Source organism: Octopus bimaculoides, chromosome 20 (assembly GCF_001194135.2).
Source record: "Octopus bimaculoides isolate UCB-OBI-ISO-001 chromosome 20, ASM119413v2, whole genome shotgun sequence".
In the NCBI taxonomy this organism is placed as follows: domain Eukaryota; kingdom Metazoa; phylum Mollusca; class Cephalopoda; order Octopoda; family Octopodidae; genus Octopus; species Octopus bimaculoides.
Window position 1 is genome coordinate 14375613 of NC_069000.1, and position 14435 is coordinate 14390047.

A 14435-nucleotide genomic window follows, 5' to 3' on the forward strand; every position below is an offset into this window, starting at 1 on the left:
TATATATATATATATATTTTTATTCATTCACTCAAACAATTTAGTGTTGAGGTAAAGAATATATACACACTATAATGCATACAGTTTGTATGTATTGTTGACGATGTTTTAATAGAAACATATAGCAGAAGGCAGACATCCGATTACAAGAATAGCTTACTCAATAATCCACCTTTTATATTCTGCATCCCTAATAAATTACATGTCTGTTCTATCGATATTAACTAGGGAGCTATAAAGCAATGACATTACGAAATGTACATGTCTCCTCTATCAAGGACTAAACTTAAAGTTAAACAAACACCATTATGCTATTTATTATTATTATTATTATTATCTAGAACAATATTCCGCAACCGGTGTCTGTTCACCATGGGAGACCATAATTTACGAAGAAATAGCCAAAAGGAAATAAATATAAACCTAATTACCAGCAATTTTATTGTGCAAATGATTTAAGCAAAGTATCTACAGTATTAGAGACACATGGACGGGAAATATACCCCAATGATTAAAAGATTCACCTCCCAACCTTAGGTTCTAAATTCTAAATTCGGCAATTTTTTTCTTCTTTTCTCTCATGATAGCCGAAGGTTGAGTTAGGTCTTGCAAATTAAATTGGAAACAGGGTAAAATGGGTGTTGAATACGGGGGTCCATTTGCACTTTAAGCAAACTGCAGTGTGTAACATTTCGTTTGGCAGCTGGTGGGGAAACTTCGGGTTTAATAAACAACAGTATTTCATTTTTTATTTGGATTCGAAGAATGACAAAAGCAAAAATCTACGTGAAAGAATAAAATGAACAGCAAAAAAATTAATTCAACCCATAAAAAAATGTACTTCTACGTTTTCGCTTATTTTCGCTGCGTGAAATTGTGTTTTAACAATTTGTATTTCATTTTCACGTCGATTTTGCTAGAATTAAAAGAAAAAAGGAATATATATACGCGCGCACACACACTCCCTATTCGGATAACACTCCCTCCTTATAAATAAACATTTATACATATATAAACATTGCCTTGCATATATGTATATGTCGATCTCTGGTGCTCTTTTGGTTTATTTCCGGATTGTTTTGGTTTCTTTAGCAGTCCCACAATTATATGTACCTAAAACCAAAGACAGGCACACATTTATTATCTTTTTACTTATTTCAGTCATTGGACTGCGGCCATGATTGGGCACCACCTTGAAGGGTTTTGATCGAATACATCGACTCCAGTACATATTTCTAAGCTTAGTACTTATTCTATCGGTCTCTTTAGCGCACCGCTAACTTATGAAGACATAAACAAACCAATACCTGTTGTCAAGTAGTGGGGTGGACACACAAACACACACATATAACACCAGGATAGTTTTTGCTATCGCTATGCCGTAGCAAAATATATCTATCAATCAATCTATCTATCTATCTATCTATATATATATATATATATATATATATATATACATATATAAGTAAAAGATGCATGCCTATCTTTGGTTTTAGATACATATAACTGGGGGACTGTAAATAAAACCAAAACAATTCGGGAAAATACAAAAATATCACCCATGATCAACAACGTTTATATATGAATAGTACGACGGACTTCTTTCAGTTTCCGTCTACAAAATTCACTCACAAGGTTTTGGTTGAACCAGGGTTATGAAGATGCTTAACCAAGATGTTACGTAGTGGTACTGAACCCAGAACCATGTGGTTGGAAACCAAACTTCTTACTGCACACAGTCACACCTATATATATACATTGAGATAGATAGATAGACACATATACACATTGTTTTTGTATTTGTTTTGCAAGATTTCTTCCTAAGAAATCATATGTTGAATCAGATGTTGATATACTTTGGGACAGTCATTTTGCTAATAGAAATACACATATTAGTCGTTTTCATTATATCATTATTACCATTAATCAACTACTTAACTAATTAATTAATTACCAAATGAATTGTTTCAAGGCACCTCGACAATACGGTTGTAGACTGCAGAGAAAGGATGCTGGTGAACCAACTGATTGATCAAATATTTTGATTGGTTAATGAATTAATTATATATTTGACTGATAATAGTAAAATGAAGTGAAATACAGCCAGAAATTCTAGAGTGAGATTGAATTCTATAAAAGCAATTGTATTGATATTTGTAAAAGAAGAATTTTGAGCAGATAGATGATAATTATAATTCTTTTAATGTTCCATATATAATATTGCACTGACAATTATTATGCCAGTGGCCTCACATGATTGGGGAATACTTTTATAAGTGAGATATGATTTGGGGTTCAGCTCCATTGCTTGGCACCTTGGGTAAATGTCTGATACTATAGCCCTAGGTCAAATAAAGCCTTTTGAGTGGATTTGGTAGAAGCAGACTGAAAGAATCCTATCGTGTGTGTGTGTGTGTGTGTGTGTCCCCTTGCCTTGACATCATGTGACAGTTGTAAATGGTTGTCCCTGTCATAGAAGCTGGGTCATTCATTTAATGTATTCTGCAGAAACATATCTGGCAACGAAAATTTTACCTTGCGTGGAAACAGGTTAGTGTTGGTTGGTGATAGGAAGGATATCAAACTGTAGAAAATCTGCTTCAATAAACTCTGTCCAATCCATAAAAGCATGGAAAAGTGAATGTTAAAATGATTATGATGATGATGAGGATGATGTTAAAACAGTGATGAAGATGATGATATGGGCAATGAGTAAATGTAAAAGAAAAAAAAATCAAAATTAGACCATTACAAAAAAATGTTGCTGACTGCCTGTACTGGGAGAAAAAATTAAAATATATTTATAACATATATTTATGCTGGTAAATATACATCATTAGAACCTGAACAAATACCTTGAAGTATTTTATTACAACTCTTTAAATTCTGAGTTTAAATCCTGGTTTTTCAGAATTTATTTCAGCCAACAAAATCTTGTGACTGCTGTGATAAATTGTCAGCAAACTTTAAGAATCAGACCTACTTCCATTTTTATGTGCCAAAATGCTGATAAAAATTTCCAGAATTTTGTCATTTTCTTATAAATAAGTTTCAATTCTAAATTCTAACCAGAGACCAGCTTAATACAGCTGGAGGTTATGTCATTCATCCAGGTCATGAGAAACCAATTCTCACCTTGCTCTCACAACTCAGTCACACATTGTGGAAAACAAGAGCAATAAATTTAGCAAACATGATAACATGATTCTCATGTCTCTCTCATATATATGCATTAAAATAAACAATAGAAATAATACATAATACTTGCGTTTATATGTACTAGGAAATGTCATACACACACACACATATATATATATATATATATATATATATATATATAAAATATCTAGGGTAAAGACCCTTTGGTCATGAATGACCATGGGACTACACCTAGAAAGTTACCCTCCAAGGCACAAGGTTGTTTATGGAAGACCAGCAATCGCCAATGCATACCAGCATCTCCTCTCCATGCCGCCAATGTTATCCAAGGAAAAGGCAAAGGCCAATACAGCTTGGCACCAGTGATGTCGCAACTTATTTCTACAGATGAGTGAACTGGAGCAATGTGAAATAAAATGTCTTGCTCAAGAACACAACACACAGTCCAGTGACTGAAGGGGCGAGGTCTTTACTTTACTATATATATATATATATATATATATATATATATATATATAGTGAAGACCCCTTCAATCACGAAAGTAACCCCCCCCCCCCAAGGCAGAAGTCTGGGCAAAGTTGTTTTTGAAAGACCAGCAGTCACCAATACATACTAGCCTCCCCTCTCCATGCCGCTGATGTTATCCAAGGAGAAACAAAGGCTGATATAGCATGGCACCAGTGACATTGCAAGTCATTTCTACAGCTGAGTGATCTCAACTCAACATGCACGCAAGCCTTGTTATAAGCTTGCTCCCTCTTCAGGATCATTTTTACCAGCCCCTCTTCCACAGTCCTCTCCTCCTTTACCCTCTCGCTGAATTCCACTCAAGAGAGGATTTCACTATTCTCTTCCTGAATATGCATAGTACATGGCCCATGGTTGAACATATTTCACTGTGTGGCAGCAAGTGGCCTTGTGGTTAGGATGTTGGACTCATGATCATAAGATTGTAGTTTCAATTCCTAGGCTGTGTGATGTCTTGTGTTCTTGATCAAAACATTTTGTTTCACATTGCTCCAACTCACTCAGCTGGCAAAAATGAGTATACCTTCGACAGACCAGTGCCCTGTCCAGTGGGGAATATATATGTCACAGGAACCAGAAAACCATCTCTGAGTCGATATGACTTGGGAAGGAGCAATGTTCCACTGTCTCATGAGGATGGCATTTCAAAGGTTACTCAGCCTGACCTTTTCCATGACTTTGTTTCTCAAATGGTCACGCCAAGAAATTCTCAGTATAATCCTAGGGCAACGTCTGTGAAAAGCAATTGCAGCCATTGCGAGTTAAGTGAATTTGTCAGTGACACAGAATTGTGGCAGTTATATAGATTAAACTGTGTTGACTCATTATCTGACAGGAATGTTCTCAATCAATATGACCAGCTGTGCTTCTTGCTCTTGTTTAGTGAGCAGAAATCTAGAGTGGGACTTAATTCTGTAAAAGCAATTGTATTGATATCTGTAAAAGAAGAATTTTGAACAGCTTGATGATAATTATAATTCTTTTAATGTTCCATACATAATAATTGCACTGAGGCTGGTCAATGTATGCTGCCCCTTACTGTCAATAATTAAATAAATACTATAGAAATAGAGCCCAATGCATTGATTTGCTCAGAGGCTTGCAATATTAAGACAACCCTAAGTATTAAAACTCACATTCTAACACAGAAAAGTCTGTTAAACAAACAACTTAAGAATTGTTGTATATATATATAAATATATATATATATATATATATATGTATATTAGATTTGAGTGTTTCTATTTTTCAGTGTATCAACTCATATATACCAGAAAGATATATTTCTTGGTAAAAAAGAAAAAAGAAAACATTTAATTTAAAATATGGAATTTTATGATTTAGCAAAAAGAAATTCCCTATAAATCTATCAGAGAACGCTTTGAAGTTAATAAATAGTATACATTACCTTCATGACAATCGCATATATATATATATATACATACACACACACATATATATACATATATATATGCATATATATATACATATATATATATATGCATATATATATATACATATATATATATACATATATATAGACATATATATACATGATGATGATATGTACATATATATATACATATATATACATACATATATATATACATATATACACACACATATATAAGTAATAATTTTAAATTTGGATATAAACCTCTTTCATATCTCATAATCGTTTATGTGTGTAATCCAAGCTCTACCACATTATATTTACATTTGCCGGTGAAATTTAAGAAGACAGCAAAAAAAAAAAAAACACTTACAATATATTATAAACATCTTTTTTTTAAAAAAATGACGAATATGACATTTTTTATAGATTAAAAATCAATTCATTTACAAATGGTTAGTGACATGTATTGGTTAAAAACTAAGTTACTTCCCTTATATATTGTACTGTTTCAACATGATTCAGTTGTAAGTTTAGAAACTTTATAAATTAATTACTATAACATTATAACTAATCTGTTGGTGGTGGTGGTGGTTTGAAAGAACGAAGTGGACGGAGCTAATTATATTTCATCGTTCATATTTCAATATTAAGATATCTGAACAAAGATTATGTTACCTTAATTTAACTCACTCAATCCTTAAAGATTATATCAAACTTAAGACGAAAACCATTGTCAACAATGTGGATTATCGACTTCAAATTTATGAATCCAATTCTTGTTACGACAAATATATTAGAATGAGTTTAAAATTAGAAAGATGACTAATATTATCAAATATTACAGAAGCAAGGCAGATTGACTAGTTAGAGCTTTTATTTATTTATATTACTTTTACATCTATTTTTTTCTTTTTACATAGCATATAAAATATTCGTAATTTTACTTTTTTAATTTTTTTTTTGTTTTTCAATAATTTCAGTCATTAGACAATGGTCATGCTGGAGCACCGCTTTCAAGGATTTTAGTTGATTATATTGCCCCCAGTGATTATTTCCATATGATACTTATTTTATCAAATCCTATTTGCCAAACTACTAAGTTGCAGAACATTAAGAAACAACATAAACGCTGTTTTTTTTTTGTTTTGTTTTTTAAGCTCCAAAACGTGTGAATGACGAATATGAATTTATTGTCACAGCATACTTAATTACATTAGTATTTTCTTCTGTATTCTATTTCTATTTTAATATAGAATATTTATGTAATCATGTATGCTGTAACAAGCTCCAAAGCTCGGGCGCAAACGCGCGCGCGTGTGCGTGCGACTTGCACAAATAAATTCCATTCACAAAAAAGTTATTGGTCAACCTGACATTTACAGTAGAAGACAAGTAAGACACTCACGTCAATCTCAAAGTTCTGTACAGTGGGATTGAACCTGGAACCACTTATTTGTGAAGCAAACATTTTAACCATGCAGTCATGTTTGAGCCTATATGGGCAGAATGATTTTTTTCGGAGCCCTTCCTACTCAACCATAATGAAAGAGCACCTGTTGTCAGCGAAACAGACGGGCGACAAACAGTTATGTAACTTCCTGTATGTCTGAACACAATAACTGTAGCAAGGCTTAAATTCATACCAGCACCTCAACTCCACAACAATTATTCTTTGTAAATTAAAGTATATAAAGCTGAATTTTGTATTGTTGAGAATATTTTAAATATGACCGCTTATCAATAGACGTAGATTATTATATTTATTTCGGAAATGTATTTGCCTGGAAAGTTTTGATCCTAGACCGTATATTGCAATCACAGCGTCGAAGACACATTAGCTTTTCGAGAATTGTTAACTTGTCATAAATATCCATTATTTGATCCCGTCACTAGCACAGATTCACTGCTACTATATTAGGCTTTTGCTATATGACTGTTACCTTCAGTTTATAATTAACTGATTATGATTAATGTCCATGTTGATGTTTTGAATACATACCGTTTTCTCTATAATGATTTCATACCATGTTGTACAGCGCCATAACTCCACAACAACTGGTCTTTATAAATTAAAGTACATAGATAGGACTAATTCATTTTTATATTGTTTAGAATATTATAAATATAACATCTTATCAGCAGATACAGATTACTGTATTTCAGTGATGTACTTGTCTAGAAGACTTGATCTAAGACCATGTGTTGTTAAAACTGAGACAATTAAGTGTGGACGATACATGTTAACCACCCAGAATCTCACAAAAACTGAACTTCAATTAAACATCTATTATTCAGTTGATCCCTTCTTCCATTCTATATATTAACTTTGCTTTTTTTCCCCCATTCTTAACCCCATTGTAGTGATGCAACTCTCCATTCTGTCCCTTTTAAATTCCATATCTTATATACTGCTGATATCAGCAGTTCTCCACGAACTCTTCAATAATGAGGATCTTTGCTGATTAGCACAATGAACAGTCCCATACCTCCATTTCTCATAACAACTATAAAAGCTAGGATTTACTATCTCCAGTGATCTCTCCTTGTAATATTTAACATGGCTAAACTACTTAGTTTTGTTTCATTGTCTGTCAGAGCAAAGAATTGTTTCAACTTGAATTACCTTTTGAAAATCATTTTATTTTGTTCTGTGCTATACTGCACATTGGGCCTTCCTTGGACAGTTCCAATATATCATATTTTCTATGATAAAGAGTTTAGCCTTCATTGACTCCGAGGAAAGAGACTGGTATCTCCCTCAATCCCTCTCACAGTACAAATTACCCAATGCTGAGAAAGAGAGAGAAAGGAGCCAACCTCAGTATTTAACTAGTGCTACATTTTTCACTTCTGGAAGGATGAAAGATGAAGTTGACCTCAGTGGAATTTGAATTGAGAGCTCAGAGAACCAAAATAAATACCACAAGACATTCTATGTGACTCTCTGTAACAGCCAATTTGCCAGATCTCTTAAATAGGTTTGTGTGTTTCTTGTTATTACTGTCAGATGAAAATATCCACATGGTCAGTAAGTTCTTTTTCCTTTAAAAGTTTAAGTCCCCACTACTCTTGTTGCTGTTACTACAGCTCGTACAATGACTTGTTATTCTAATTTCTGGATTATCATAGTGTCTTCCTCTTTCACTGCTACTAAAATGGTTTACTGTGTGAGAGAAGACAGTGAAGGCTATAAGAGGAGAGACGTGGGGGGAGGGGTACCTGGATGGAGCAGGTATACAACAAGCAAATTTAGAGGCCATTGTAATAGCAATAAGAAATAAAGAGAAGAAACAACACATTCAAGAGCCAAGTACTTGAAACATGCTGTGTGATTTAATATTTGTCAATCAATCAACGGCCTCATTTAAGATTTGTGTGTACAACATATCTGCATCTCCTCCTCTTATACCTTTTACTGTCATATATGTGTATATGTCACAAAGGCACACACACACACATATATACATACAACAGGCTTCTTTCAGTTTCTGTCTACCAAATCCACTTACAAGGCATTGGTTGGCCCAAGGCTATAGAATAAGACGCTTATACAAGGGGGCCATACAGTAGGACTGAACCTGAAACCATGTCGTTGCAAAGCAAACTTCTTACCACACAGCAATCCCTGTGCCTACATGATAATCTAATTAGACCTGGGTGGTAAAATAGTGAAGAAGTTTGGTTGAGTACTTGCTGTTTTTATTAATGACTGGGTCAATTGTATTTAGCATCTCAAGTGTGATGTGTTCTCGTAATGTGATTTTAGTTATGTAAATTTTATAGGCAGACAGAATTTAAGCAATTAAGAATGTCATGAGATGTTAAAGATAGTATTCAAATATATATATATATATATATGAGGGTTCTGGTGTCTGTCCTACATGCATGTTTTGTAGTATTTAATGCATTTTTCATATATGAAATAACAGAATGCCACACATCCCAACTTTTGTTAACAGTTTATATTTGATAGCAGAGATACCTGGCATTGCTTGGGATTAAAGAGGCATGGTTTTTTACTGTTTTACTTGTTTTGGTCATGTGACTGCAGACATGCTGGAGCACCACCTTTAGTCGTAGAAATCGACCCCAGGATTTATTCTTTGTAAGCCTAGTACTTATTCTATCGGAGTGTTTTGTGAAATGGTGCTATAGTAGAAGATACTTGCCCAAGGTGCTGTGCAGTGGGACTGAGCCCAAAACTGTGTGATTACAAAACAAGCTTCTTAACCACACAACCATGCCTTATATTTTGAATGGTTTGATCTTTTTGAAAGGTCTGCGTCCATAGAATTTCACAGAACATCTGAAATCAGTGAGATCAAAATGGGTAATGTACCTCTTGAACAGCTCTTAGCTAAAGGCTATGCTTTAGGTAAAACATTCTAATTGATTGAGATGTTTTGGGAAGGAAAGGAATTATTGTGCAATAAGACACCATTTTGAGCATGGCCGTTGCCAGTACCGCCTGACTGGCCTTCGTGCGGGTGACACGTAAAAGCACCTACTACACTCTCTGAGTGGTTGGCGTTAGGAAGGGCATCCAGCTGTAGAAACTCTGCCAAATTAGATTGGAGCCTGGTGTTGCTATCCGGTTTCACCAGTCCTCAGTCAAATCGTCCAACCTATGCTAGCATGGAAAGCGGACGTTAAATGATGATGTTATGGAGAGAAAAAACTGGAAAGGTGGTTTGTCTAGAGCTTATTCATGAGGTGCTTCATGAGCACTTACAAAGGTACTACTGAAATGACTTTTGGGGCAGGAGTTCCCTAACCACCAGACCATAGTCCAGTACTGCACCATTGATCATTTAGAATCAGGTTACAGAGAAAGAATAATTTTTAAAAAATTATTCCTACTTGATTGACAATCAATGAAACCATGCAGGATGTTTTTGAATTATATATGTATTATATAGATAATAATTAAATTATATATTATGCACTTTATTATGATTTGTTATGCACCTAATATCTCAGTCTGTGGAAGAATTGCCTTGCAGGAAACCAGTCTGTGGTGCTAAAAAATTTGGGACCAGCAGTTTTAGTTGATAATTGGTGTTTGTCACCAACACATGTTACTCTAAGTAATTTAGGGCTATGAGATTCCAAACTAAGAATTGTACATTTTCTATTTCAAATATTTCCTTTGGCAGAAGTAACTATTTTATCTATTCTAGTCCCTTTGCATTCCCATATAAAACATTTCTGGAACTGACAGCAATAAGAACAATCATCATTTCTTAATAATGTTTGCAATGACATACACAGGAATGGCTCTGTGGTTAAGAAGTTCACTTCCCGACTGTGTTGTCTTGAGTTCATTTTCACTGTGCTGCACTTTGGGGAAGTGTCTTCAACTGTAGCTTCAGGCTGACCAAAGCCTTGTGAGTGGATTTGGTAGACAAACTGAAAGAAGCCTGTCATATGTGCACACATATATATATAGAGAGAAAGAAGCCTATCATGTATGTATATGCATGTGTGTGTGTGTGTGTACCTTTGTCTTGACATTATATGATAGCTAGATGTTGAAATCATTTGTGCTTGAGCTGATTTGCTAACTGCAAGGAGCAATATATAACTGTTTATGTTAGGAACTGGCTGTTAACTGTTGGGTACTGGCTGTTATTTCTAGCATTGGAAGTCAACAATTGTACATGGGAGAAAATGACAAAACTCTGTTGAGGTTTTATGAACTAAATTTATTTCTCGTTGAGAGAGTTTGAATGTAATCGAAATAGTATTATGACAAATGTTGAGAGGGTTTGGATGTTATTGTAAATGAGATAGTATTAGCAAAGTTACTGCTAGTCATCGTGTTGTTATTGATAGTTTGTTATGTTGAAAGTTAGCTCTGTGTTGGTGTTGGTCGCTCGTCATGATGATGTTAACTCAATTCAGCTGCTGCCTATTTGTGTTTGCCATGCCATCTACTGGTTGTCTCTGCTACATCCCAAAGTGCTCTGGTCGCGTGTGTTGATTTTGATTTTATTCCGATGGGGAGGCTCAGAAAAGTGCGTGCTAAAATTGGATATTAGTCACTGGAGCCTATTCCATACGAGGTTGTGGTTGGCCAGACCTCGTTGATCCTGTGGGCAATATTCTTTCCAGGTGAAGTCACGACTGGTTAGATTCGCTGATCATGTGGTCAACAATCCAGTGAAATGCAACTTTCAGTCATAAATCCAATGAATCGCAACTTTCCATCATAAATGAGCATCACTGTCATACAAGTGAGGTTGCTTGTTTTCAGTCTTCCATGGGGAAATATTACCTTGCTTAAAAACAAATAAGGGTTGGTGACAGAAAGGGTATCCAGCCAAAGAAAACCGTCTCAACAAACTCGTCTGACCTATGCAAGAGTGAAAAAGTGGAAGTTAATTGATGATGATGAATGATTCAGTATTATTTAAATATCTCAAAACATGATATAAATCCCTGTCTTGGGGCTATTCTACGGATGATTTGTATAGCAGAAATGTTTGGGAAGAGATGTAAAAAAAAAAAAAAAAAAAAAAAAAAAAAAGAAATGACTTCGCTGACGTTTTGTGTATTGTGATAGGATCAGATGTAAAACCAGACTTCACTATAATAGTCATAATAGTTAGTCAATTACTAATATTTTCATTTAGTCTGTAATGTGGACGGGAACTCCAAACATGTTTTAGTTATATTGTCTTCTTTTGAAAATAGTATTCATCAGAATAAGATCGAAACAAAAATCAGTAGATGTGTAAGAGACACCAAGGATTCCTTAATTCAAAGAGAAATGACGACTATTCTCTATAAAGTAAGGGATAAATGTCCTTCAAGTTGCAACATTCTTAAAATCAGGTATTGTTGACAGTAATTATAAGAACCTCATTCACGGACGAAACTCCAACTCCTCCTTTAATATCAGAGACTAATTTCTGTCGCGTCTGTACTGGTAGAGGTATTGGTAGCAGTGTCAAGCTATGGAAACAATCCAATCAGTTCGTGGTCTTGTCTGAAGATTGAACCACTAATTTCGTCTTTCTTCGTTCGGGACATTTTCCCGAACTTTGTTGTTAGTTTCTAAGTCCCGCCTACTGTGTTATGAAAATGTTAAATAGTTTGCGTGTAACAGCATTAGACGAGCCAGGTGCATTTTATTAACTCTACACTCACCTGAAGACTGGTCAACAGTAAAAAGAGAAGTTGCCAAAATAACTATATCAGTTTTCTACTCGTCGTAAGGGCTTCGATATTTGCATATGTATGAATATTTTAAAGAAAACAGCATATGAAACTAATAAAATCGCAGGCGCATGCTTCAGAGTTTGTTTATAGCTCGAAAGAATTGAATTTGAACATTGTAATATTTCAGACCCTTCATAAACTGATGTATTTTTAAGCGGAAAAGATGAGTATGAATATATTACAATAACTGTAAAATTAAGCATTAGAAAATATTTCATTATTATCTGAAAGTCAAGACTGAAGAACTTCACAAATATTTTATTAATTTAAACAAAACAACACAATGTTTAATGTTCGGGTGGTGAATACGTCTGTTGATATACAGAGAAACCAAAGTTAATATTAATATATATTTATAAATATATGTATATATTAGCGTGTCAGTTGTTCAAGAGATCTTATAGAATTTATGAGAGCCTTATGAATGATTAATAAAAAAATCATATTTCTATATGTTGTAATAAATATGAAAGTTGTTTCAATTCAGTAGAGAATGTTAAGGTCAGTAAATTTTGGCGGGGAATACCATCAATCTGATTGGTCAATATTAGGTCCTGATCGAGGATGTGTAAATTTCATCAACATTTATCCGAAAAGTTTCTAATATGTTGATCGAATGTTAAAAAAAAAACCAAAGACTTGATAATTGATTCTCGAAGTATTTTAAAATGATTGCTTATGTAAAAATAATTATTATTGATGAGATCGTAGATCTTTAACTCGGAAGGTGTGTACTGTTGACGGAGCCATCTTTCCAGGCCTCGATGTTAGCAGGTTTATAGTAATGGCGCGGCCACGGTTTCCAGGGCGTCCTGGCTGTAGATACGAGCGAATATCTGTTCGCTATGGCGAAGAAGAGTTCAGAACGCAAATAGATCCAAACTTAGGATTGGTACGAAGCTTTTATTGTGGATTGAAACTATTCCGGGAACTCGTTGGCGAATCAGACGAGGTAATATTTATCATATCTTCTAATTCTTACCAAAATGGCTGCCATCGTACAGTGTATCAGCCAAATTTGTGCTAAAATCTGCGAAATATTCTCCTTTCGACCCGTAAAACTCTAAAATACATAAATGCCGGTGTTCCTACTTATCTCATCTTTTGTTTAACGTTGTTAATTGAGTGGAAAATGGCTTTAAGGTTACAGTGAATCTAAATCTAAATCTGACTTTAAAGCACTACACTGACAAGATGGCGGCTTATTCGCTTTGGTTATTTTAGTTTATTGTGAATTAGGCTAATTGAAGTTTTTGTGTTGTTTTCATATAGCTGGATGACTATTATTTATATTTTTTGTTTTCGAATAAGTATAATGCTTTTATCAAATTATCTTAAAAGTGGTTATTTCGAATGTTTTTGTAGAATCGTTCACCATCACGGTGGTGCTCCAGCATGACCGCAGCCACTTAGCTGAAACCCATAAATAAATAAATCACCACCACTTTTTCCTTTTTTTACTTAACTAATCTGTGTAGCGATACAATGCACGTATCTATTTTTATATTTCTAATATTTTATATACCTATATCCATCACACCCCATAATCATATCTCGTACCCTATTTTCATCTTTGCATGATTTTATGATACTATTAATTTTTTTTTTTTATTTTGTCTTCATTCTTCGTTGTTGCATATCTTTTTTTAATTTTTTTTTTTTGAAAAAAAGCCCTTATTTTTTTCTTCTTTAATTGAAGTTGAAAAATAAAAGAAAGGGGGGAGCACTGCGGTGCTGTGCTAGTTGCTGTGTGTGCAGCAGTAGTAGCAGCAGCAGCAAGCCTATGGTTGTCCAGTTCGGTTTGCATGTGTTGACGTGTGTTTTGTTAAATGTAGTAGTATGGATGTTGTCAGCTTTATCTTTTGCTACTGCACGCACCAGTTTCAATCTGAAAACCATTGGTGGCGTTGTCCCCCCCCCTCCTCTGCCTACCTTTCCTTCATCCATATATCCTCCCCCCACCTCTCTTTCCTTCATCCATATACTCTCCCCCCCTACCTCTCTCAGTCTGGCTGCACTCTGATCTCGCACTTGCCATAACACAATGCTTTCTTCTTCTTCAAGCCCCTTCTCTGATATATATATATATATATATATATATATACTTATCATTTTCCCTTCCTTAAT

The 14435-nt window shown here is 34.4% G+C and overlaps 2 protein-coding genes across 8 annotated transcripts in view; one reads left to right on the top strand and one right to left on the bottom strand.

The window, feature by feature from the left end:
* Positions 1-6645, bottom strand: part of LOC106883429 (dixin) — a 64159-nt gene extending 57514 nt beyond the window's left edge. The window contains exon 1 of one of the 3 annotated variants that reach the window (XM_014934433.2): positions 6490-6645. The gene's annotated coding sequence lies outside the window, so the exon portion shown is untranslated. Of the gene's footprint in view, positions 1-1954; positions 1972-5759; positions 5778-6489 lie in introns of those variants that run through there. The other 2 variants (XM_052974996.1, XM_014934435.2) reach the window with 2 other exon arrangements.
* LOC128250260 (uncharacterized) overlaps positions 1-14435 on the top strand; it is a 35544-nt gene that overhangs the window by 14251 nt on the left and 6858 nt on the right. For 2 of the 5 annotated variants that reach the window (XM_052974994.1, XM_052974992.1), the window contains exon 1: positions 13120-13260. The exons of 1 other annotated variant lie outside the window; for it this stretch is intronic. Coding sequence is in view for 1 of the 4 variants with exons in the window: in XM_052974991.1 (XP_052830951.1) it covers positions 13093-13260 (168 nt within the window). In the remaining 3 variants the exon portion in view is untranslated. Of the gene's footprint in view, positions 1-12291; positions 13261-14435 lie in introns of those variants that run through there. 2 more of the 5 variants (XM_052974991.1, XM_052974993.1) reach the window with 2 other exon arrangements.